The sequence below is a fragment of the Gavialis gangeticus genome, unplaced genomic scaffold (genome assembly GCF_001723915.1).
Source record: "Gavialis gangeticus isolate Ggan-Ray unplaced genomic scaffold, GavGan_comp1, whole genome shotgun sequence".
NCBI lineage: Eukaryota > Metazoa > Chordata > Crocodylia > Gavialidae > Gavialis > Gavialis gangeticus.
In genome coordinates, this window is record NW_017729016.1 from 10,685,769 (window position 1) to 10,712,967 (window position 27,199).

Consider the following 27,199-nt stretch of genomic DNA (forward strand, 5'->3'; position numbering starts at 1 on the left):
AGCAGCCTCTGCACTTGTGCACAAGCACCCATAACGTGTGATGGAGACACACACCTGAGATGGGAAATGGCCATCAGGACGTGCTTCAATTGCTACCATGACTCCAGGGGAGCTATTTTAGTTAACATCAGCTGAGGAGGTGTTTCTATATCTACAACCCTCCTTTTAGCCAGTTCTGCGACAGGGCCACTCCTAGCCTACAGAATTCCAGAGACCAGCAAAGGGAGAGGAGATGGTTTCCTTTCCTCCAGGAAAATCTCAGGTCCCTTGAGAATAATTTGTAAAGGTTTCCTTTGGAGATATGCATGCTCTGCTTGTTAACCACTGTGCCTTCAACAAATATGCAAACCATTAATTCATCATGCCTCACAAACCAGCAAAAAGTGCCCTGCAGCAACTTAATATATTCTGAGCGAATAAGAAAGTTGTTGATGGATGTTTTTATGCAGACTGCCTACATGGCAAATGTCTCCCTGGGTCTATGACATTCTGCTGATGGCTCCTCTATAGCTGACATTTAGCATGACTGGGGGGTTACAGTGATATCTCACGGGGATGAACCTGACCTCCGGTAACCTGTGTAAATCTATTCTGAGGCTACTGCAATTATCGAGCCAAATCTACAGCTCACAAAAGGAATTTCAATGCTGATTTCAATGTGGTGAGAATTTGGCTTTTTAACCCTTGGGGGTACTCCAAGGAATTAACAGCAGTGTCTCAGCTCAAACCCTGTGCCAGAGGCATAACGAGCAGTTGCTGTACCCAGGGTAGCAGCAGCAGCCAGTCCTGATTCTCATTACTCTGCTGCCCTGTCCCCATCCATTTGGGTCTAGAATGGGCTAGACAAAGTCATAAAATGTACGTGGGGATGTGCATTTTAATATCAGACTCTTTTTCACGTTTATTTGTTCATATCCTAAAGCAGTGAGCAGTAAGAAATATAAATAAGTAACAGGAGCCTTCACTGCTGCAATTGATTTTACTTAATGCAAGGAATATTTAAAAAAAAAAAAAAGAAAGAAAGAAAAGAAAAGAAAAAAAGTTCAATTTCAAAAGAAAAATAAATTCCCAGTAAAATCATTTTTGTAACCCTGAGCCAGAACTAACCCTGCTTCTTTGCAATGAAACCATTGATACGATCTGCTCTGTGCACCTCTTGTCTCTACCATGATCATCTAATGTTAAAGTTGATGTTCTGTAATCTGTTGTTAATGGGCCTCTTTGTTCCAGCATAAAAAGTGAGTGTAAAATGGCAGGCTCCCTCACCAGCCCAGGAAGAATTGGCTGCCTCTCTGAGGACCCAACAGCAGCTCCTCCCATACTTCTTCCTTTCCATGCCTTTGTTGTCCCTTGTCTACCTGCCTATCCAAGTTATTCTCTCAGCCCTTCGTAGGAAAAACCTGGCCACTTTCCAGCTGGGTGTCATAGTTGCACGGGTCTGGTTGGCCTTAGGTCCTCTGGCTGCTAAGAGGCAGGCCACACCATTACAGTTACTGTTTTGAATGCCCCCCTTGATATGAGATACAATAGTAATGTGCAGTCCAAAGCAAGGAGAGTAATAAAGCTACCATCCTTGTACCAGAATAGAGGTATGTATAAAGTAAGTATATGTATTCCAGCAAGGTTGTAAAGAAGGAACTACAAAATACAGTTTACAATGTATTTTAGCTTCTTTTTTTCTTTTTTCTTTGGTGGGGGGGACTTCAGAAAAATGCCACATTTTCTGCCAAACTTAGCAGAAAATGATCCACACCCCAATTCCCTTGGGCAAAACCACTTCAGTCAGCTATTACTTTATGATTCCAGCTTTTAGTGTTTGTAATAATGTAATGGATCTCTCATAAAACAGGTTGATATGCTTAAATCCAAATAGAAGCTCAAATATGAAATTCCTAACTCAGCTTTTACATGGTGTCCCTTCAAGCATGACTCCCATCTCCTTTCAACTGAGTAAAAAGTAAGTATGATCTAATCATGGACTTCAATATCTACCCTGTGCTACTTTATTTGTATGGCACTGGTACAGATTTTCAAGCCTGATTCTGAGCTCAGGTGCCAATTATGAAGAGTAACTCCACTGAAACCATCTAGTATGAATAAGACCTAAATTAGGCCCTTAGTGTGACTGCATAGCCCTTCTTTCAACAGAGTTGAGGAGTGAGACAGAATATGTATTCTGCATTACAACCTGCTCATCATAACATGAGAGAGGTTTATAGATTTTGAACCCAGTTCAACAGGCAAAGATCAGTGGGGTCCACTTATGTGAATGAGGCCCAGACAGTCAGACTTTTGCCACCTTCTTGCACCTTTTCATCCATTGCTTAATGATGTTTATAGGTTTTGAAATTCTTTGTTGGGTCACACAACAGCCCTGGCAAAGGAGGCGATATTGAAATTGCTTCCAGACCATAAAAAATATACTGTAACAGTCCTACTTGCTTTACTATTCACCGGTGCTCTTTGGTCAGCCACTGCTTGGGCACAAAAGCAAAAGTTGAGTAAGGTATTGTCTAGGTACAGCAGCTGGCCTCAGACATATACCCAATTATATGAACCACTAAAAATGTCTCTCTGGCATCACGAAGGTCCTCAGTCAGACAGACGCTGTTCCAGTATTTTAAAGTGTGGCCTGTGGTTGTTCTGTTACCCCAGGAGTGAGCTAATCTACTGCCAGCGATGGAATCTTGCAGACAAACGGGAATTCTTTACCGCAGCTGTTGTCATTCCATGACCGTAACGCTGTATAGGAGCAAACACAAGGAGACTCTTTCAGTGTTAATTGGAAGTGTGTCCACATGATGGAAGACAAAAGTCAAGTCTGCTTCGTCCATCACTGAAGAAGACGTGACACATAGTGTAGATAGAAAACAGTGAATTTCTTACCCAAAGAAATGAATTGCACCCCTGAATCGTTAGCCCCAAAGGAAAGCCTTGTTAAAAGACTTCTTTGATACAGGTTTACAACTCTGACAATCCTACAAGTTGCATGGATTTTCTGTGTATACAAAGGATCATGAAGGCAGGGTAGATGGCCATTACAGACAACCAGTAGTGCTCTAATGGCAGCTATCTTACATTATTTCATGTATATCTGATACATACAGAACGGGGTCAAGGGGGTGGGGTGTGTTTTCACAGTAAAGCTCCTTGGTACCATCAAAAGTGGTATAGACATGCCCCCAGCATGCAGCATATTTACTTCATTGTTCCAAATATAAGTTGATCCCATATTTTCAGGGCCAATTTTAGGAAAACAGCTTTTCACTGAATATACATCAATAGCTATACATTACAACCTTGAACCTCTGCTGCCCTAACAAAATCCCACAAGAGAATCAATAACCAAGGAAAGGATATGAAAGGTTAAATGCACAAAAAGACTAAAATAAAAACTGAACTGAAAGAAATTCTAAGTTGTTTTTATTATTGCATGCACAAAAATACTGCAAGGCTAGGGGCAGAAATTACACACAAACTGGTATAAGTGATTGGAAACCGGTTCAAATCAGTAACAGAACAAAAGTTCAGTGCACATAAGCCACTTTCAAAATGGCAGAAACTGGTTTAAGATAAATCTGGATAAATGCAGTATCAGACTTGACTGATTTAGGCTAAATTGGTTTATTTAACTTCTGTCCCAGATCGCCTCCAGATTCAAGTTAACTCACAGTCCCCCAGCATCCCAGAATGTTTTGTACCTCCCCCACAAACCTCCTCTTGCAGGTTACTCTTGGCCCAAGCTGTCTGCTCCAGCTGACCAGAAAGGCTTCTGGCCTGGTCCACTAGGCATGTGGCTGCATTTTCAGAATCAAAAGTGAATGTCTGTTCACTTGCTTATTGGTTCAATCTACACAGCTCAGACCAACCTGCAAAGATTGAATCAATTCAGCCTTGGACTTGTCGACTGTCTGTACTTAGCTCAAAAGTCAAAACCCAGTTACAGGTTGATGCCACATAAGTCAAGTGTGATTCTTTTTGGTTCTGTTGGAGAGGGGAAGGTAGACATGATCTAAACAACACCGTATCAATTTTACTGTATTAGTTTGGAAGAAATATTTTAGTATTTCCTCATCTCGTGCTAACAAATGTTCAATGATAATACTGATGAACTGTGGTAAGAGTGCAAAGTACTATTTTTCACTTATAAAATCCAGACCCTCCCCAGCAAATATGGCCAAATATCACTGCAGACTAAACAACATTTGGAGGGAATCTGTGAGAAATCACAACCTATTCCAGAATCTGTATTTAAGTGGTGAAAACTGGAAAATTTGACCACTGAGCAAATCCAATCATTCCTGAGAAGTAAATAATGTCCCTCAAGCCTCATCCATCAGTGTATGGTGTTATAACAGAGTAAACAGAGAGAGAGAGAAACAGAAAGAGGATTATAGAGCAGAGGGAGGGGGTGTTTGGTAGGGGAAGGTACTCCACCGAGCTCACTTGAGTAGACAGGAAGCCACAACAACAGAAAATATACAACCTCATCTGCATAAATAAGATCAAATGGAATGATTCCTCCCTGCCAGCATCTTTTTTATGTATGGAAAAGGGTGAGCTACATCTTACTAAATTTATTAATATGCAAATACAGCCTAATATGTCCTTGCTGTGAGTCATGAGCTACAACCTGCAAAGGGAACACACAGAACCTACCACTGTTATATCGGTACCAGATCTGCACACAATCTTCCTCTTCTGGAATAGAGTGGATCCCATCATCTGGCTGGTTGCCATCCCAGTAGTTATAATCATACAATGTGCCATCCGTCCATTCAAAATGCCCTTCCTATCAAAACAGCAAGAGAAAGTTAGGATAAAAATGACTGCAATGATTGCAATGGTGTTTTTGTCTGATCGTAGACTCCTGGATTTGACCCACTCAATACTACTGTCACCCTAGTAAAGTCTGGCATCAACTGAACCTCATCCTTCTGTCTCAGTGATAATCGACTCTTAGGCTCCGAGTGATAAAATAGTTCTTCACTTAGGCACGTTGCTTGAGATCCTAGAATCACTGCAAGTTAGAAAAGGTAACTGGTAATGAAGGGCACACAGTACATTAATTCTGTCCCTAAAACAATAACACTCAGGAAGAAAAAGGAAGGGAGTGCAGAATGTATACACTGCAGAGACTCAAGTTAGATTAGAGCAAATATATTTAGGATGTAGCATTGAAAATATATTCCTTTACTAAAGAGCATTAACAGATCAAGTAGGGCTGTGTGAAATGGCACCCTTGCATTTCAACTTTCGTTTCGACTTGAAACTGCTGTTCCGTTTCGTTTCATTGAAATAGTTTCGCTGTTTCAATGCTGTTTTGATGTTTCGCCCATAGCCTATAATGGGGAAGCTCAAAACAGCCTATAACTTTGTCATTTCTGGCCTGATTTGGATGAAAGTTGCAGGGATGGTAGCCCTTCCTGAGGGCATGAATCTTACTAAGTTTCAAGAAGATCAGTGCAGGGGGTTTGGGGAAACTGCACCTCAAATTCTTGAAAGCAAAACTCATGTCACATGTACGTGTTAAGCCACAGCTGAGGCAATGAAGCCTGCCAAGTTTCAAGGAGATAAGTGCAGGGCTTTGGGGGAAACTGCCCCTCAAGATGCAGACAAGCAAGACTCATGACATGGGTGACCCTGTGTGTGCTAAGGAGCAGCTGGTTGACAGCTGCAGGGATGGTGGCCCCTGCTGAGGCCACGAAGCCTGCCAGCTGCCAAGGAGATCAGTGCAGGGGGGTTCTGGGGCCCTGCACCCCTAACTGCTGACAGGCAAAACTCGTGTCATGGGTGGATGACACTGAGTGTGTGTTAAGGTGCGCCCTCACTCAACTGACACTAAGGAAGAAAGCAGGGCAGTTCAAACAATGCTACCTTTTATGCTGCTTTCCCATCCCTCCCCCAGAACACTGGGATTGGAAGAGACCTCAGAGAAGGATGACAGTCACTGGCCAGCTACCCAGTCAATAATGAGAGCAGTCCTTTCCCCCTTCCCCTTCCCTCTCCTTACTTTAGTTTCTGTTTCCCTGCAGGCAAGCCCAGCTTGAGCTTCAAAACTCGAAACATTTCGAAAATTTTAAAACGTTTCGACTTGCCTCGTTTCATTTTGAGGCTGTTTCGAAGCTCTCTTTCATTTCGATTTCGCTGTTTCAAGCTCGAAACAAGTCAAAACAGCATTGAAACAAAACAGCCGGCAAAATTTCCCACAGCCCTGATATCAAGCACCTGCAAAAGCAAAATCAACATTGTTCACATTATAAAAATAATGAATTAAATGGAAGGATATGTTGCAAAAGAAAAACAGCCTGCAGATATGATAACATATTTGGGTCTAAAAAAGAAATTAAAATGCATGTTTTAATTTCTGAACTGTTGATAAAATGACTGTGAAATTTAACTTGTGGGTGGACCACATGGCCCTGGGAGCTGTAGTTGCATGAGAGCTGGCCACAAGTCCAATCCAGGTTGGTAGTGATGAATGCTTATCAGGATTCTCACCCAGGGTGGGGTGGCATTCTTGGTGTCCGAGCACCTGCACATGACTCATAAAATAAACCCAAAGGGTGTGTCCAGAGGAGCGCACACATGCATCGTGCCAGGGACCAATAGCAGTGGCACACAGCTGTGCTGCTGCTACTTGTCCTGGGGAACGCTTGTGCACATGCACTCTGGTGCACAGCAAGTTGCCCCAGATGGGGTGGGGGAGGCTCTGACCAGGACCTGGGCTGGCTCCAGCAGCATTACCGAGGCCCCTGGGGAATTCCCAGGGCTCCAGTGGTGCCAATCAAGTGCGCAGGGCCTGGCCAGCAACTGGAGCATGACTCCAGCTGGCCAGACTGCAGTTTCAAGTGGCACACGCTGCTACCACATGCGCCACTCTGCTTTTTTAAGGTGCAGGGGTTTTTTGACACCAGGATCTCCTGGTGTTAAAAAAACCCTGTTGTGCTGCACATTAGCAGCATGGTGAATGCCTGCACGTGTGGCAGCACAGATGGGTCTACGGCGCTATATACCATATGTGTACACTAGCCTGGGCACACCCAAAGATTTCAAATAAGAATCCATACTGTATATAAAAAAAGAAAGAAAGAAGAGCGTTTTGACCTGTGAGCTTCCTGAGTTCTTTGCAACAGAGGAATTGCTCTTTTACTGTTTCCAAAGTTAAGAAAAAAGAAAAAGAAAAGATCTGGTATTTTCAAAAGAGTGCCTTGAGTCTAACAAGGTGCCTTGAGTCTTAAAAGTTTGAGAACCACTGGTCTAAGCCCATCTAGTGTTTGGTAGCCTCTGTGAAATGGTGGTTTTAGGCTTACCCATCATCTAAAGCTGGTCAAATTTCCAAAGGAAATAAAGCTGTTTCTTAAAACCAAAAGTTTTGTGAAAAGCGTCCTGTTTCTCTGAAATTTCGGGATTTGCATTAAAGTACAAACTCTCAACATTTCAATATTTTTCCTCATTCCTGACCTATCTCCCTTTTTCCTTTTTTTGCTGACAGCTATAGAAGAATAAACGATAGCTAAGGGCTTTCCCCATGTCTTTTTCAGCCACTCTCAAGCTTTCAAAATGTTAACTATGCAGAAATAATGTAGTACAACAAGGAAAACTGAAATTCTGCAATTGTGCTACTATGTGAGTTTTCTTATGCTGCAGAGAAAGGCAACAGGGATAATTAGTGGTATGGGGGGCTTCCATATGAGAAGAGGCTAGGCTTATTCAGTTGAGAAGAGAGACGCTGGAGGGGGAGGTGATAAGGATTTACAAAATACTAAATGAAAAGAGAAAGTAAATAGAGATTTATTATTTACTCTCTCTGACAATACAAGACCTAAGGGTCACAAAATGAAACTGGTGGGTAGCCAACTTTGAACTAACAAAGAAAAGGAAGTTCTTTTTCGCAGAGTGTACAATCCAAGTGTGGAACTCATTGCCACCAGATGTTGTGGAAACAGACAGTTTAGCCAGATTCAAAAAGGGATTGGACAAATTCTTGGAGGAAAGGGGCAGCAGTAGTTACTGAGCCACAGGAGTTAGGGAGTCAGCTTCTGAATTAGACCATCCTAGACCTTAAATGCTGGATGCTGCAAGTGAGAGAGGAACAGGTTGGGTTTGTTTGGTTTTTTTTTTTTTGGGGGGGGGGGGGGGGGGGGGGGGGGCACGCTGGTCATACCTAGTTCAATCTCCCTTTCAGCATCTGCCCTCTGTCCCTGTGTGACACAGGAGACTCAGCAAGATGGACCTATGGTCTGACCCCGTAAAAGGGCAATTCTTTTGTTCTTAAGTCCTAGAAGTTTCGAATAGTTAGGAGTGCCAAGGTTACCGAATTCCAGTTTTATTTTTGTTACTCTTCAACTTTTCAAAAAAAAATCTTCAGAAGTTACAAGACAAGAGCATTTTAAAAACTAAGTAGGAAAAGAATAACTCTAGATAACATCTATTTTACTAAACTTGTGGGTAACAGTAAAAGGAAAGGAAATGAATGGGGAAAAAGGAGAAAAATATTTGGAAGAAAAATAAAAACAAAAAAAAAGTTAAGTTTCATACTGTGGAAAATGGAAACAACATGGGAATTTCAAAATGTAGCATGACATTTGTCCTTCTGTGGTCCTTCTACTTTTAGTGAGAGCAAACACTCACTGACTGTGGATACTGAGAAAGCCTTTAATCTTACCAAGTGTGAGCTGAAGCCCTGAGCACTGGACAAGTTTGCTTTGCTCTGTCGCATACATATCTAGAAACCTTGCTTCCCCAGAACTGCTGGTTTTCAAAGTACTGCTGAACTCAGAGGAAGAAAAGATTTTAATATTTGGTATGTGGGATTTGAGGAAAAAAGAAATATTACTTTGCCTTGGGTGCATTGCCTCAACTCCAGGAAGAACAGTTTTTTTATGGGGAAACCAGCATAGGAAAAACTAGATAATATTTAGTATTGTAGTAATTTCTCACCTGTCTTAGATCACTGAGTCCCATCCAGATATCAGTTGGTATCCCAGGCACACGGCTGTTCACCAGGTCATACACAAAGACATTCTCTTCCCAGCTGGTAAAGTAACGTAATATGCAAAAGGGAGGAAGTTTGTATTAGTGAAATGAAGCAAAGACAATCCTAGATCATTTAATTTGGACCAAGACAGCCTTGTCTTTCAATGACCCTTCAAAAGTATCCATGATCATGGTTGTCCTTCAGCTGTGTAAAAAGATGACTTATAATGGTGAAAATCAGAAAAATCCAGAAAACCAAGGAAATGTGCCATGAAAATTAATTCATTTTTTTGCCCTTCCTTAGAATCAAAAGAAAAAAATTAAACCTTGAAAAGTTCAAAATTGTGTGGGCACAAATGAGACAACCCAGAGCAATCCTGGCCAGGTCATGAGTGACTACAGGGCTCTGGGAGCAGGGCTCAGGGGGTTGGGAGTGTAAGGGGGTTTTTCCTCAATCCTTCCAGTTATGGGTCTCGGGCAGAAGAGGGAGAGATGAATCGAGGCAGTAAGCAGAAGACTGCAGTGCTAGTGCCACCGTGAAGGCTTCAGCTTCTAAGGCCACAGTCCACTCTTCAGAAAGAGAGGCAGCGGTCTGTTGGGAAGAGACGGCCTCTACCTCACTCCACTGAGGAAGAAGCTCTTCTCAGCCAGAATGACTGACTTGCTCGACCAGGCTTTAAACTAAGCTCACCGGGAGACGGGTGGACAACCACCAGAGCCAGCTCACCAAGCATCAACCGCAAAACCAGCAGGTTCGGATGCTCAAGGGAACCCACTTCTACCCCAGCCCAGGAACAGAGCTTCTCCACGAGTACAAGACAGCCTAGGGCCTCCAATGGCACACGTAAGTGCCTGTACACTAATGCTAGGAGTTTGGGGAATAAACAGGAGGAATTGGTCAGAGGGCAAGAGAACAGGAGTTATGGAGAGAGGCTGAGAGCCATGGAGAAGCGCAGGCTCAGGGGTGACTTGGTGGCAGCCTGTAAGTATATAAGGGGTGTACATCAGGATCTGGGGGAACGTCTGTTCACCAGATCGCCCCAAGGGATGACAAGGTCCAGCGGTCACAAACTCCTCTGCGACCATTTTAGGCTGGACATAAGGAAAAGCTTCTTTACTGCCCAAGCCCCCAAGGCCTGGAACAAACTCCCCCCAGAGGTGATGCAAGCACCTGCTCTGGACACTTCCAAGAAATATTTGGACATTTACGTTGCTGGAATACTTTGACCCTAGCTAACTTCCTGCCCCTTGGGGAGGGGGCTGGACCCGATGATCTTCCGAGGTCCCTTCCAGCCCTAATATCTATGAAATCTATAAAACCATGTGACTGGCTATGCTAACAACCAAGGGCTGTGCTGCTGGAAGGCAGCTACCCCTGTGGTTTTGTCATTACTCATGAATATACTCTTTACTATGCAAGATAAGGGCATGTCATGAAATACATTTAAGCTTTTCAGTGGGCTAAACCATCCTAAAACATTTCTTAAACCATCAAAAATGGCAGAGACTTGGAAGGCAGACAAACCCTAGCAACAGAACATGGTAAGGTGAAAACCCATTCTTACAATAGGGTTTTTTTTTTCAAGGACTCTACACAAATATGACCACAAAATGGGTATTAGCATGCATTTGTGCACACAAAAAGGTACATCTGCTTGTGAACTTCAGGTAGTAGTTGGCATGTAACATATGCTCAAAAGGATACCTTTGTATGCATATCTGTAGCATCTGTTGGTAACAGGCTCTGTAGGTTAATATAGAACCTTAGTTAAATCCAAGGCAATAAATATTATTTCACTGTACCCAACAGTATAGGGCATAAACTTATTTATGTTCATTTATCATGGATCATGGCCACAGAAGTGCCTCTGTGCTTCATTAAGAGCAACATGGATGAAGCAGCTTCAGATTTATCAGCTCTGCTACTCAAGATGATGGATAATCTCTGCTAGATGTCTGTGTAGTACAGCTGGGGAGTTCTGATTCTGTTCGGCAAAGAACAGAGGTACACATGCTCCCTAGCTAATTTGTTGCCACACAGATACACAGCGTTTATTAAAGTGTTAAATTCAGCTTCAAGATGTCTGTTCTGTCCTATGAAGGTTAAAATCCTGCTGGGGAATTATTTTTCCTGCGTAAGACATAATTAGGTTGGACCTGGAGAATGTCTTGGAAACACATTTCTATGATTCTTACCTGTGGATGGAAGCTAACTTGGCTGATTTTATGCCAATGGAAAACTCAGCACAATACAGGTCAGCTTCAGCCCATGTTTTATTGATGGGAAAGTATCTGTAACAGTATCCTTCATAGTCTGTCCAGAATAGTGGGCAGGAGTAGGACTGAATGGGCTCTGGCATAGCTGGGTAGAAAGAAAAGAGAAGTTGAAGTGAGTTTAATACATAACAGCTGCAGGAACTGTGTGAACAGGAATGGTGAGGAGCCTTCCTTTCAGGTCCTGTGTCAGTCTGTTGATGTTACCAAGAAAAACAAAAAGTTTAAGGGCCAAGATTTACTTGCGATTTTGGGTGGCTCCATTTTTGGTGGCACTTGTGAAAAACAGTGATTGGATTCTTATAAGGTAGAGACTAAAGATTTGCTGGAAGTCAAGCCTCTTCAGTTGTCTTGAGGTGGGCACTCAAAAAGCATTAACCACTTTCTAAAAATCTCTCCTTTCTTCTGTTGAAGACTGGCCTTCTCTTGGGCCAGCAGCCGGTGAGTAGACGGTGGGCTGGCTGAGAGCATGCACCAGTAGGCCACTGTTGCTCCTCCCACCCCCGCCTGTCACTGGTTGACATCCTACACTGTCCACACACAAGACCTTATCTTCCCCTCTCTCCATGGGTGCTTGCTTATACGTGGCAGCTCAGCCAGCTCTTTGCATGAAGCTGTAGAGTCAAGGCCTCTCCTGCTGAGAGGACAGAGTCCAGGCAGGGCTGCGATCCTTCCAAGGATCAGTGCAAAGGACATTCCTCCCAGTCCTACTGATGTCTCTGGGGGATGCCCCTGCTGGGAGATAATAGTTAAAGGCCTGCAGAGGTGCAAACCTGGATTTCTTCCCTTTTTTCTCTCTTTCCAGCAACATATCCCAGCTTTTGTTTGGAAGAGGAGAGGACAGTGAATGTGTGGAGTGACCAGGTTGAAGACATGGGGGACATGAATCCCGCGCTGCTGTGTCAAGGTCTGTGCTCAAAGGACACGTCTATGCCATCAAAGAACTATGCTGAGGAACATGCCCCTTTTTTTAAAGGAAATTTTTCACGTTCCCAGCCAAATCAAGTCCAAATCCATGAGCCAGTCCAGAACCCTAAGGGGCCCTACAACCGGGAAACATCCTCCACCCCGCCTAGGACTTCAGATGTTTCCAAAGTCTTTGGCAGGCATCCTATGTTCAGGCCCAAGGCCAGAGTCTTGGGGTTCAGATGCCTCCAAGTTTTCCTTGTCTTTGGCCATATGGCCGCAGGAGCAAGCTAGGGAGGAGGCTCCCATTTCCATAAAGTGGGTTTAAAGCCCCAGAACTTCGGCAGGTACTAAACCATGCCAGAAGAGCAGTTATCTCCAGGCACACTTAAGGAAAACTGCCTTCATGGACCCAGATGCACGGTGTTTTCCCCTGCCAGGTAAGTATAAGGAACATGTCACACCTGCTCCTTCCACACAGCACCCTGATGTGGACGTAATGCAGCGCCCGTGCTGTGGGGCCAGGCACGTGACAATAAGCTCCCACTCAGGAGAGATATGGCTGCTTCACTGTGGCAGTCCCTGGCATATACTTTTGAAAGCACAGACTAGCTTGGTGGAAAGAAACAACTGCCCAGCTCAGTCTATTACGTTTCATTGCTTCTACAAAAGGTTGAATTAGTCGTAACACAAAGACACATTTGTTCCATCCAAATTAACCTACCAGAGCCTCTTCTCTCACCTCTCTCCCTACTGGGGACATGGAAAGAAGCATGGGCAGTTTGAACTGTCACAGTTCATTTACTGAACTCCCTCAGTTAGGAACAACTGAACAATCCCAATGCTTTTATTTCCAGGCAACGTTGCAGAATTAAAACAGACATATTTCTGCATCTTAACCAACTGATTAAGAAATTATTAGCAAAAAGTAACAGTACAATTTCCTATAGCATGTGTAGGTACCCAGTGGCCCTTTTTGTCTTTTGTGCTCAAGCTGATTGATTTGATGATGAAATTCAGGAAAATATGTTGCTCTACATTGCTGATGCAGGGAAGAAATAGGTGGTCTGGAGCCTCTACATGTTACCATGGTATAAATAGTTACAATTTTTGCTGTCTATTTTCCAAGGAAGATGGAAGCAACACTGCGGTATTTTATACAAGTAGGCTTGGGCCAAGTCTCACTTACATCAGTGCCCAGAAAAAGCAGACACGTAGCAAAAGCTGTATCCTTGCAGCGAATACCAGAGACGAGGAAGACTCCAGCCCAAGAGACCTGGAAAAAACTGGGAGCCTTGGTGGGAAAGTGAATGTGAAATGTGCAACTTAAGGCAGGAAAAGCAATTAAAATAATACGGAGAATTGGCAAAAGACACCTAAATAATCACAGGCTGAATGGCATGGAGGGCTGATACTGAGCATAAATGTAAAACCATCTGCTAAACCTCCAGGAGGCAGTTAGAAAGGGACAGGGTCCAGCAAGCTCCTTAAGGACAAGTTTCACTTCAAGCATTTGATGAGTCTTGCTGAAGTCCAGAGCATGAATGACTCCCGAGACTGGGGGGGGCACCATGGTGGCAAGCGGGGACCACCTGCAGCCGCTGACATCAGTGGCAGTGAGCTGGGACTGCCCACAGCCGCCAACGTTGGCAGCGGCAAGCAGAGATCGCTTGCAGCCTCCAGTGGTGGTGTCTGTGGCGGGGGGTGGCAAGTGGCAAGTGGGGACCACCTGCAGATGCCACTGGATGCATCGACAGTGAGAGGGGGGCAGGTGTGAGCGGTGACCACCTGCAGAAGCCGGCAGCAGCTTCGTGGGAGCCAATCTCAAGGGGGGGCATGTGCCCCCTGTTTCCCTCCTACACATTGCCTATGGTCCATAGGATAATCTATGTATCTGAAGTTAGGCATGTGCTTAAGTATCTTGCTTTTGTCACCAACCTATTCTCTCTCTCCAGACAAGTTTCTTGCAAAGGGTGGGTGCTGTTCTCTAGAGGAAGCTCATTCTCTTGTATTTATATTATATCAATGGACAAATGCAGCAAAGAGCACCCTAGTATTGCACAAGGTGCAAGTTAAGTGACTGCAGTGGACATTGCAGAGCTGGAAAAGGATATCTGGGGGAAGAGACTTCAGCTCTGGAGGAGAGTCAGGGAACTGATGCTGATAAAAGAAAAGGCATAACCAATATGGATGATTTCTAACATTTTGGGGAAGGTGGATGCCGCAAAACTATCCAAGCAGGTTACAGACTGAAACCCTAGAAGGGTCAACTTGATGCTAGGAAAGGCTCTGGTATATGGAACTTCAACTTACATGGAGTGTAATTAAGATGTATTATAAACTCTGCCCAAAGCCCCAAATGACAGGGCCACTGTGAGCACATAAACAAGGAATGAGAAGGGCCCCGAATACAAGTGGTAGCATGAGCGGAGCTGATTTAGCTCCTTGCGTTCCCACGTCACCATGTCCTTTACCCACTGGATCACCACCCCTTTCATGACAATCCATAACCTAGAGGTCTGGGTTACAGATCAGCTCTCCTAAGACTGCCAACGTGTGGCAGCAGAATGACCTAAATAGCTGGAAGTAACTGTTCCCTGCATTTCAGATCTCACAACAGCAAGCACTGCAAAACAAGCAGCAGATGCTGGAGTGCTATAGCTCAGTGTCTCCCGCTGACCCAAGATATTGTACGCCCTCAAAATGTCAAAGAGACCGAGTCAAGTTATTTCAAGACCTGCAGCATGCAAGCTATTCTGCTGGTCGACAATAAAAGGCTGCCTTTTCTTTCACTCCCGTTCTCTGACAGCCTGACGCCTTCACCAACACTCTTCTGTTCCCGCTGCTCAGATAAAAGCTAATTATTTCTCAATTCATTCTTCCTTTGTGGCCACCCTTCCGCTTTTTCCCTGAGAGCTCTTTAGAGGATATATACTGACACAATAGCTCTTGGAGCTGGTTGCAGTCACTCACTATCAGCCTTGGAAAGTGCCATACCTAGATAACTGGGAAGGGTAAGCAACTCCTATCTTAAGAACCACAAGCTGGCGGAGGGAAGGTGACCAGGAACAACGGTCACAAGCTGGCGGAGGGAAGGTTTAAGTTGGACATCAGGAGGCGCTACTTCACAGTCAGGGCGGCTAGGGTCTGGAACCAGCTTCCAAGTGAGGTGGTGCAGGCTCCCACCCTGGGGGTTTTTAAGAGGAGGTTGGATGACCACCTTACTGGGGTCATTTGACCCCAGTGCTCTTCCTGCCATGGCAAGGGGTCGGACTAGATGATCTGCTCAGGTCCCTTCCGACCCTAGAAACTATGAAACTATGAAACCAGGTGACACTGTTGAGATGAATAAGCTGCTTTCCAATCACTGTCTGATGGCATCAGTCACCAGCTATGGAAAAAATAGCCTGTCCCAAATAAGAAAAATGACAGAAAAAGGGAAGATGTGCTCCACTCCATTCACAACAAGGTGATAGGCCACATCTTGTCAGCCCCGCTCTAGGAAAGCCCTTTCTGAGCAGTCCCTAAGCATAAGGGTGAGCTTCACTTTAAGGCAGTGTTTCTCAACCCATGGCTGGGTTGCAAGAATATATGAAAGGGCCGCAAACACATTTGAAAAATGGATTCTCTTTTAAAGGAGGAAAACATGGGAAACCATGGGTTTTCCCTTGCATGCTTACAGAGCTCCAGCCTGCAAGGGGCTGCATGGAGCCCTCCATGCCCCACACACCAACCCACTGCCTCGTGTCTGAGGGCCTGGTGGCATGGGGCAGTGGGTTGGGAGTGAGGGGCACTGGGTGGGGACTGACCACTGATGTTTACAAATGGGTCCTGGTCCAAGAAAGGTTGAGAACCGCTGCTTTAAGGAGTTTCCAGCTAATGGAGCTGAAGGATCCAAACCTTCAGATCCAAGGAAGCCACAGACAATAAGATGCAAATAGCTGCAAAGCATCTTGGTCTCTTCCTTTTCTCTAGCACCACAATGTGCTGAGGAAAGGGAAGCTAATACTTCTAATAATTTCTGGGGCTACATCAGCCTTAACAGCACAAGGTGCCTGAGCCTCACACCCTTACTCACTTCCAGACCTCCCAAAGATCCCCTACCCTGGCACTGAGAGACCTCGAAGGGTAAGGTGACACACACTGCATTGCCTCCTCTTGTTCCCCGCCAGCCAAAGTACTGAGGACTCATCCACCCACTTACTTTATGGTTACTTGCTCCCAATCACACTGCACAGCCACCTAGGAGTCTCAGACTTCGGTCAAGTAAATCATGGACTGCGATGGGATTTTAACTTGCGTAACAACAGAAGGTCAAATCTGAAGCACTTGGACATCAAGAAGATGACCCCCTTTGGATCAGGTGAGGACTAGGGGACTTGGTCCCATATTCTTATTCAGTATTTTTTATTCCCATGATGAAACCCTTCCAAAGTCAGTAGCTCTGGCTAGGGAACATGTTCCTCTCTGCTCCCTGGGCTCAAAGACCTGAGGGATGCTACGAGTTGAGAGCACACTCAGTTCCTCAGGGATGCTCAGCACCTGAAGACTAAGCCCTCTGTACCCAAGCTGAATGCAAGGGTGCACGTAATTATTAACCAGGGTTATTGCAGACACAGGCCTTTTAAGCATGGGGAGCTTCAGCAGCAATCTAGTCATTTTGGAGTGGTCGTGGTGAACTCTTCACCTCTTGCAGTGTGAGAGCAAAAGGGACAGGCTGAAATCGTCATCTGTCTGGGCAGGCAGGGCCATTTGCCTTTCTGCATTAATTGTTGTGGGCATCTGTTGTGCACTGACTTGAAATTTCCATCAGGGCTCCTTAGGCTTCTCTGAAATTTCATGAGAAAATTGTCCCCTTGTTAGGAACAGCTGAAACTAAGTCATCAGACCAAAGCATTCGTCCTTTTGATATTCTATACCATTTTCCCACTAGGTATCATTAATTTGATTAGCTTCAGTGAGCAAGAGGTGCCTGGAGGAATTTAGGGTTAAATATACCAGAAAAGAGAACCAGGGTAGGTCAAGGCTTAATTAGCATCTTTTCTGTTAGGTCACTGTAGGAAGTCTTTGCATTCTCTTTATTATTCTTAAATTCACAGGCAAGAACAAAGGAGATCACCTCTTTTATTCTATGCTACTTTGTGCTATTTTTATTTCAAAAGCCATAGGAAATATTTTGCGTATGGTGGTTACATTCACTTCTCAGAGAGTAAACTTCATAATCTGATCCACCAGATAACAATGGTATTTGCACTGAAGGAAAACAAAGGGAGTGTCATCAGGTCAGTCATATCAAGTCTTTGTGTTTTAAATGATGTCAGCAGCACACTGCTCCAACCACATCACCTGAAAAGAAGGGTCATCTTTGATTAAGATTCTGGGTTTGCACTTAGATGAGTGGGGGCCAATCCCTGCCTCTTTGTGGAAGTCCTTGTCAAATCATTCATTCTCTCTAGGGCTCAGATCCCCAGCTGTAAAATGAGGATGATAATCCACCTTTTGTCCATCTTATCTATTGTGATTGTAAACTGTCCAAAACAATCTTTTTTTTATTCTAGGTATAGGTAGCATCTAGCACAGGAAGTTCCCAACCAGGGTTGAAACTTTTTGGTGCCAGAGGGCAGATGACTGGCTGGAAAAACAAGACCTCTTGTTCAAGGACTGAGGTTTGGGCATTGGGTTGCGTTTCACATAGGAACAAAACTGAGACCTTTTGCGATTTTTCACAGCAAAACTAGAGGTACCCACCCCAGACTTGCCAAAAGCCCAGGGATGAAGGCTTTCACTTGGGACAAGCAGATTCAAATCAGCAATTCAAAATGATTCAGAGCAGGGATTCAAATCTCAGCCTCACATGCCGTAAGTACCCAATCTTTTAGTTGTTCTGGGATCTCTTTTTGATTCTCCCAACACCAAGACGTTCCATCCTGAGAATGTTTCCTGACAAAATTTGATCTAAATTGACATGTTGCATTTTTGCCAGCAACACATTTTCCAACCAAAAACAAGTCTTATTGAAAAGAGGTGCCCCATCAGGTCCAATACTAACAAGCAGCCGGTGAAAAAGGCGACAAAATAACAACTGGCTGAGTCCTGGTTAAGTCCCTTTTCATGACGTTAAACTTAGGCTGAGCTATTTCTATGCCAGAAGTGAGTAATTTTGAGAAGTGTGGAGCTAGGGCAGGACTGGCGAGAGCCATCCATTCCAGGAGCATTCCTGGCACGGGATACTTCAAAGCATTCTCACAGCATCTTTTCAGCAGCAGATATTATCAGATTGGTGCTGGAAACAGATGACATTCTTGAGGGGAAGAATTAAGGGGCTTGGTTTCATCATAGGCTGTGAATTTATCAGTAGAAGTCTAAACTAAGTCAGCCACGAGAGAAAGATTTAGTAATTGCAAAGAGAACGGTCAGCTACGGGGAGGCTGGCGAATAGCAGAACGGGTTTTGTGGCTTTCAGACATTCAAAGGGACTCACCGCACCACGATTCACTGAAAACAGCATATCTGGCTGCTGTACATATAGTTTAATGATGCTTTAGGAGTGCAGAACCTCTACAGCTCCACTGCAATTGCTGGGTGCCCCTCAACCTTCTAGAGGCACTGAGCACCTCACAGGATGAGGCCCCGAGAGAAAACCAAATAAGAAAAAATTACCTTTATATGGAACGATCAGTAGGTTATTTCCTGGTTTGGAAAGTAATCCCAGACCTCTGCTGGGAAAAGCTGTCTGCGTGTATGTTTTCACTCTTACTTGTATATGCAACGATGTTAAGATCAAGAGAAGAACAAATTTCATGGGAAAATAATGTGAATTCCCTTTTTCCCCTCTCTAATTGAATCTTTTAATCATTTTATTTAGCTCACAACTTGTCTTTGGCTACAGGAGTGCCTGTAAACATAACACCAGAGCACAGACGGCACAGACACTCACTCCTGTGTGCCTCTTCATTGCCATGTGGTCTGTGTGTATGTACCTGTGAATGGTGAATCCTGGCCCACTTAAGTCAAGGGGAGATTTATCATCAGTTTCAGTGGGGGGACACTGTGTGTAAAAAAGTAGAAAATTTAAATGTAAAATGTAAAGCTATTCGGTGTAGAGAAATGAAGTAGAAGAGCTCAATCCCACAACCTTTACTAACTGCCCTGTTTGCAATGTGGCCACTCCCAGGACAGAGATATGAAGAACAGTGTCCCAAAGCTTTTAGGCTGTGAGTCAGGCACATATTTCCAACATCCAGTAACATATCAGGCATCTACTAACTCACTCTGATCTATAGTCCGGAAAGGGTTTGAGCGATGCCTGCATCACATAATGGTACAGTGGAGCTTGTTAAGCAGTATCACGGCAAATGGAAGGTGCGAGTCTGCAAGGAACGGGACATGCTCCACAAGCCCCATATAACAGGTAGACATTGATAGCAGGCCTGTGTGAAGCAGCAAGTATTTGCTTCGAATTCAGATTTGAGCTATTTGGATGGACAGTGATTCAAATCACTATCCCGATTCAATTCAGCCGATTCAGATCTAGAGATTCAGCCATAGACTATGCAGGCAGCAGTACTTGATGATGCTAGACACTGCTGCCTCCAGCTGGTAAGTCGGTTGTGGTGGATGGAGGGGGGAGAGAAGGGGTGTGGGGGTGGGGGGCAGATCAACACCCCCCCAGCAAAGGAAGGATTGGGACTGGGACTGGGGCTGGGACAAGCTGTCCAGCCAGGGTTGGAGGGTGCGGGACTCAGGGAGGGGGCTCCCACCACTGTGCACCACTGGTCCGGGAGGGCATGAGAGCGAGCGTGTGCCCCCGGATCTGCACGGGGCAGGCTGAGCCAAGCTGTACTCCGGATGGGTGGCGGAAGGCACCGGGAGTGGGGGCTATGCCCTCCCGCTGTTCACCCAGCCGGGGTGGGGAGGCGCGAGATGGTGCTGTGCTGCCTTTGACAAGCGGTGCTCAGCAGCAGAAGCCGCTGAAGCCTCCCCGTGCCTCCCAAACAAGCCATGGCTTCACCCCTCCCCACCCCGGCTGGGCAAGCAGCGGCAGGGCATGGCGGCAGGCGCATGCACCTGAATCACGGCTGGGCCGGCAGCAGGGGCAATGAGGAGGTTTAGGATGGCTGCAGCCCCACCCATAGCCCCTACTCCACTGCACTCTGCAGCTCTGGGCTGGGGCTGGGGCTCCTGTGAAGGTTATTTCAGAGGAGAGCGCAGCCCTAGCTCTGCCCATCCCATGGAGTGCAGCCTGGCAGCGGGTGACTTGGGCTAGCTGCCCAGAGCACAGCCCTGACTCCACCTGCCCCATGAAGTACAGCCGGAGTGGGTGGCTGGGACCAGCCTCCCGGAGCGCAGCCTGGCCCAGCCCACCCCATGCAGACCCAGGGGCCCACACTCACTCCCATGCCCTCCCAAACCGGCAGCGCACAGTGGCAGGAGCCCCCCTCCCTGAGTCCTGCACCCCACCGCCCTGGCTGTGCAGCTTGTCCCAGCCAAGCCCAAATCCCTCCCTCACTGTGGGGTGTTGATCTGCCTCCCCCTGTGCCCCTTCCCTGCCCCCTCTACCCACCACAACAGACTTACCAGCTGGAGGCAGCTGTGTCCAGTATCGTTGAGGACTGCTGCCTCTACAGTCTATGGCCAAATTTCTGAATTGATTCAGAGGCTTCCAATTTGATTCCTGATTCGATTCACATTTGGAGATTCGACTGCTGAATTGGGCTGAATCTCCTCCAAATCGAATCGGCTACTGAAGCTTTGCATAGCCCTTATTGATAGCACTTTCTGCAGAAGAAGCCTGACAAGCAACAGTACAAAGTGCCATCCTAGAAAGGAGCAATAACGCCTCACGAGAGCAACTTTACAACCCTCCTGAAGTCACTTCACCCTACACAATCCATTTACCCGGCTTAAACTGAACAATGTGCATTGCCGAGCAATAAGCATCACAATCAACTCTTTTGGTGAGTAGAGTCTTGTGAACTGAAGTAAGCCATTGGTTTTTGGTATCACTAACACATTTTCCATAAATAAGAGCTGTAGGAGCAGGCCCTTCAATATGGAGACCAATGTTATACAAAGAGGCTTTGATGTATTTAGTATCTTGCAAAATACGAAAGGTGTATGGCTGAGGGGAGGGGAGTCCCTTCCCTAATGTGTCAAAAGTGTTGGCATTTAAAGGCTGCATTCAAACAAGCAGGTCCTAGCAGGATTTTCAAACTTCATTTATCCTGTGTGTTGTGTGTGTACATACGCGACACATAGGGGGGTCACAGGGAGGCACGTGCTGCCCCCCCTACCCTGACAGTGAGTGCTCTGGATGGTTGGGGGACATGGAGAGAGCTGATGCCCCCAAAATTGGCACCACTGTGCTGCATGCACAAGTGCCAGCACTTCCGCTGCCGCCATGCCGCCGGCGCGCTCAGCAGACAGCCGCTGGCACCCCTGCAGTTGCCGGCTGGCTGCTGGGGCAAGGGGCCCCCCCAGGTCGTGCCCCACTGGTGCCCTCCCCAACTCAGAAGGCACCAGTTGCCCTTGTGTGTATGTGCGTCTGGGCTGTGTCTTTGAGAAAAGCTCTGGTCCTTCTCTGTAGTATATGAGGGTAAAGTTGGAAGGGAGTGGTTTCTAATGCTGCAAGTGGAAATCCTATAAAAGACAGAGCAGTGGAATGAAACTTTAACAGTATTGTAAAAATGTCAGTCTGAGATGCACAGCATTGTAATGTAATACATCGTACCAAATAAAGCTAGTTTTACAAAATAAAATCCTATGCTATCTATATTTAATAACACAGAGACTAGTCAGTTTCTGTAGACATTCTACAATCCAGAAATGCTAGACATCTCATTGCAACCAGAGAGCAGGTATCTTACATTTTTCTTTCCTTAACTACTTTTGTGGAAACTCCCATTGATTAGTTGTCTGGCACTAAAGCTAAGCTTGTAGTAATTATTTCTCATGCTAATGCACTGAACAATACCTAATGAGTCAGATTCTGCTCGCAATCCCAAACTAATCTAATAAAGTTCAATGAAATGCAGTGTACTCCAGATTTAGTGGCATACGTCAGAAAATAATTTGGCTTATCCCATCCAAGTAAAAATGTACATCCAGACTGGGTCATACAGTGAAATTAAAGCCATGCACAGTGGATTCTTAAAAGTACTTCTCTCCACCCAAAATACTAACAACAAGTTCTGAAGCTCAGGAATATGTGATATGCGCTCTGCTATTCTACAGTTTTTACATATATTCACCTCATTTCACGAATTAGTTGGAATAAAAGAAACTGAAAACTACTTACCCTTCTGCTCTGAACACAAGGGGTAACATCCAAAGCCAAAACCTTTCGAAACTTGCACTTGCTAATGTTTGTGATTATTACTGCCTGGTAATACAGATGTCTGACTAGAATCATTTTAAGGAAACTCATTCAGCTTACAAATATGCCATAAACTTTTTAGCAACTTGGAACAGGACTGCATTGTTTATAGGGATAAATCTGCATCAGATCATGTCTGCAAAAAAGAGGAATAAAGCCAGCAAAGAGAATGCTTGAACATAAAGCAATGGAAAATATCAGGATTACTTTGCAATACATCACCCTAAATTAAGAAGATTGTTGAATGTAAAGAGAGCTTTGGACTGTACAGAAAGTTTGGGCTGTACATTTTAAGATGCATTCTTGCTGAGCCATGAGTAACAAAGAAGTTTGCATTTACCTTTACGCAAACCAGAATCAATGATCTGCACTCACCTTGGCTGATTTTAATATTTGTCTGTGGGAAGGCCTGGGTGCTGAACAAAACCATGGAGAAGAGCACACAGAAATCCCCCCTGGCCACCATCACTGACTGAGGACAATATCTCATTCCCAGGTCTGCAGGCAGCCAGTTGCACGTAGCTCTTTTCCTCAGCCTGGGATCGCCTTGCTATGCCACTGAGATTCCTGGAGCAGATGTGGATATACTTTGTGTGCTGCACCCTCCCCCGAAACTACAGACTTTCACAGTGTCATGCAAGGAAGGCTGGCCAAGCTGCCTTCAGCGTAACACCACACTCCACAGAACGGAGAGGTTCAGAGCTGAGATACGGCTGAGCAGAGGCTGCAGACCATTTCACTGCCAGAAGTCACTCTTAAATCACCTTCTTAAGTTCCTGGAGGGTATAAGAACCTGCACACGGCCCAGCAGGCAGCCTTTCAAACGTTAAGCTCTTTAACCAAGCAAACCACATCCCTTGTCTGCTTTCCTGATTGCTGGATCAGAAGTTTTAAAGTAAAATAGTGCGTCTACTGACTTTCCTTCATCCTGACCCCCGATGAGCACAGCTGTACTACAAGGGGTCCTTGACAGCAATAGGGCACTGCACCTAGAGCAACACTGGGGATGAGAACGGGGTTAAACCAAGTGCTTCAACAGCGGAAAAAATTATACCTTTCCCATGATACTACAACTTCAAGCAAGCAGTGCCTGAGTGAGAGGGATGTCTATGATCACATCAGCAAAAGACAGCAGCCAAGGAGATGCGGCCATTAATTTAAATCCCAGTGCTGGAAGTCTCTTCATTTCCCCTAAGCTCAGATGAATCCTCATCGCAGTCCAGGGACACTGGAGTCATTGGAACAGTTGGCTGGATTGGGTCTGATTTGTCATAATTAGTTTAATTTAATTTTTAATCTGTTACTCTGAACTTTATGCAGCCAAGCTGCATTTATGAAACCAGGGCTGGATTGAATAAATGAACATAGCAAAACTTTCAATATTTTATTCATTTGCCAAACAATACATAAGGGGAAACCACCAACCCTGCCTGAAGGAATAGGTTTTTTCCAACTCACTGTCTTCAGGCGTTATGCTGCTGCTCATCAATGAGTATCTGAGCACCTTCTACACGCATCCAATAACAACCCCAAAGTCTCTGGTCAACTTCGTGGAACCTCTGAGACGTCTCTCTTTTTATGTTCAAAACTTTGCTTGGGGAAAAGTTTCTTATTTCCTCTTTTCACGGTTTTACTGGTAGGGGTGAAGGAGGAATAGTAAATGGTGGCAGAGCTGTGTCGTTCTTCCAGGCCTGGTCCTGTCCCCACTGGAAACCTGAGGCCAGCTCCATAGACCTCACACTGCTGTATGTCATCTTCTCACCTACAGATTAAGTTTAAGATTCTCCACAATTTTCTGGAACCTAAAGCTACTCTGCTCCCCAGTTTTCACAGAAAAGAGAAGATAGAAGTGATTTCAGGCAGGGACATGCAACATCTGGCCCATGGAGCCACTTGATCTGGCCTGTGAAGTTGGAGCGCTTTGCATATGCCCGCAGCCACACCGGGGCTGGGCAGCAAAATGCCGAGCCAGGGCTGGGCAGCTGGAAGGGAGAGCTCTCCGTCGCTGATGTGCTGCTGAAACCGCCAGCCCACAACAGACTGAAGCGAGGCTTTTCCAGCCCATGGCTTGTAAAAGTTGCTGGCCACTGATTTACAGAAACACAAAGAGCGGTCAGCATTCAAACATACTAGGATTGTTCCAGCAGCAGCAATGGCCGATTCATTCACCTGTCCAAGAATTCACTTATTTAATTTCATTTGCATTTAGCAACATCTTAAGGACTTTTTTGCCCCCTTTTCACTGAAATCACACAGAAAACAAAGCAATATGGCTCAAGGAGAAATCTACTGGTGTTTCAAGCCACTTAATGAAAAGGTACTCAAGTTACAAGAACATACAACTAAAGGCTTCTTTGCACTTCCTAATAAAGCTCATTAATATGCTACCCCCAAATAAACTAACACTAAGGTTGCAAGTGATTGTCAATCATACGTGGAGAAAAAGTCTTGAAAGCATTAGTTTCTGCAAAAAAAAAAATCCACAAATACACAATTATGGATACCCTTAAAAAATATAGGAAAGAATAGAAAGTATGGAAGGCATAGAGATTTCCCAAATAACCTACAGGGCTGGATCCCAGACATCTCGCACCACAGAAAGGATATATAGCTGTGTGTGACTATGTCCTTTTATAGCGATTCAAGATATTGCAGAGCATCCATGCATTGGGCTGGGTTTGCACAAGCAACATGTTTATATGCAGTTTAGTCATTAATTTGCATACTTGCAGCTCATAAAGTGCATGGACATTAATTACAGATGGATGTGTCTACAATCCATCCTACCCACCCCTTCTGCTTTTGTCAAACGTTTGGCAGTATCATTTGGCTTGTGTTAGAAATACCCATTCTTCATAGACCACTTGATCTGGCCTGTGGGCTTTTGCCACCCAGCCCATGGCTGCTTTGTCTTACCAGTGATGTGCACAGAACTTTTTATGCTTTCTGCTCTCTGCTTTCCTCAGGCCCATTTCCATGTTGCCTACTAAGTTTTGAACTCCATATTCAGTGTGCTAAGTGCCTGCCCTCCAGTTCATATGCCATGCCTCTGGTCGTCTGGTGTGGTTTGGGTCTGATTTGTGTTCCCATTTATCTTAGAATCATAGAAAATTAGAGTTGGAAGGGACCGCAAGAGGTCATCTAGTCCAGCCCCCTACTCAAAACAGGACAATCTTATGCTACTCCAACACCACATTGGCCATTTGACTGCAAAGCAAGGAGAGGATGTGGCTCTAAATACAGCCTTATGACAATTCACTGCATTTGGTATGATCCTTTATTCAGCGCCTCAGCAAATCATAGTACAGGCCTCACAAGGTTTGTATCTGATAATCTAGTTGGCCTCAACAGATGTGTGCAGTTTGTATTGTAGCCTGGAAACCACATAGATGTCAAACTGTCAGAGCCAGTGATCACTAAAGCCACTTCCATTTGTACAAGGATCTTAAACGCCAATGACAGAGACAGCTTGATTCTCTGCAGAGTATGTTTGCATAGGACTCCTCCATATTTCCCTCTAAATGACTCTGATGAACCACAAACTTACAGCTGCTCACAGGAGGATCCAGGAGCACTGGGGATACCAGGAAAAGTCCAGAGTTTTGCCATGGACTTCCTTGGGCCAGTGTTTCATGTGCTAACAACTACCTTTGGACAGGTGTATTGACTGGAAGGTAAAAATTAGGGGGGGGAACCACACTCCAAGGTTTCATGTCAGAGGGAAAGAAAGAAGGGGACCCCCATCCTGCCTCTGTGGCAGTCAGTGGAAGACTGCCACTGGAACACCAATGGGTGCAGACAAGACCCAAAGGGTTTATAGTTTTTGTTCCAAACTTGTTACCTTTCCCCAGATCAGCCACCAGCACTGCCAGAAAGCAGCTACCAGTTGGAAGGGCCTTAGTATAAGAAATGAGTTCACCACTGTGCTGTACCATACCTTCATCCAGAGCTATGACACAAGGTATCTTAGAGAAGGGCAACACAAGGTCTGCTATGCTACAGTCCTCTGCCAGTCACACACTGCTTTGGAGTAGGGATGCTGTGCAGAAGACAGAATATTTCCCATTGCAGACAGTGGATTTCTCATGCACTCCTTCCCTAATAGGAATATTCTTCAGAGCTGGTCCTCCCTAAGTTGCTTCTCAGGAATCAAACCCACTGAAGTCAGCTGAAAGAGTACAGAATATGCAGCACAGATGGTGATGCCCATCAGATAGGGATTTTGCCAGCCTTTGCATTATGCCCATGTGTTCAGAATTGGTAGGTACTGCTTAATTTCCTGTTCTAATAGTTTATATCAAGGCCTCCCAATTGTGTGATTGCAGTTACTGTCCTGCAATCATTTTTGATGCTCTGTTTTGCATAGTCACATTTGGAAGTGTCTAGCTATTACACTATTCTTTTTCCTCCAGCTCCTTCCTATGTGATCAAGTTTAATTGGCTTATGAATTAAGGAACAGCCAAATCCTGAAGCTGTGCAAGATGATCTAGGTTCACAAACTCTGTGGGGAGATTCTGGTTTGCTGTGCAATGCAAAGGGCCCTAAACATGCCCTAAACCTGAAACCAAGGAGTCCTGCAAAGTGATCCCAGCTTCAGCACTGAAATTCTAGGCTCAGTTCAGTGGGCTTCATAGCCTTCTGCTCCCCAGGCACAGACGCCCTGT

The 27,199-nt window shown here is 45.1% G+C and overlaps 1 protein-coding gene across 1 annotated transcript; it reads right to left on the reverse strand.

The window, feature by feature from the left end:
* Positions 1-1,687: 1,687 nt before the first annotated feature.
* On the reverse strand, positions 1,688-23,237 carry CLEC19A (C-type lectin domain family 19 member A). The gene is made up of 5 exons (XM_019512832.1): positions 22,910-23,237; positions 11,176-11,341; positions 8,944-9,037; positions 4,660-4,792; positions 1,688-2,742 (listed from the first exon to the last, which is right to left on the reverse strand). The coding sequence occupies exons 1-5, from the start codon at positions 23,022-23,024 to the stop codon at positions 2,663-2,665; spliced, it is 588 nt and encodes a 195-aa protein (XP_019368377.1). The 5' UTR covers positions 23,025-23,237; the 3' UTR covers positions 1,688-2,662.
* Between the last annotated feature and the right edge of the window lie 3,962 nt (positions 23,238-27,199).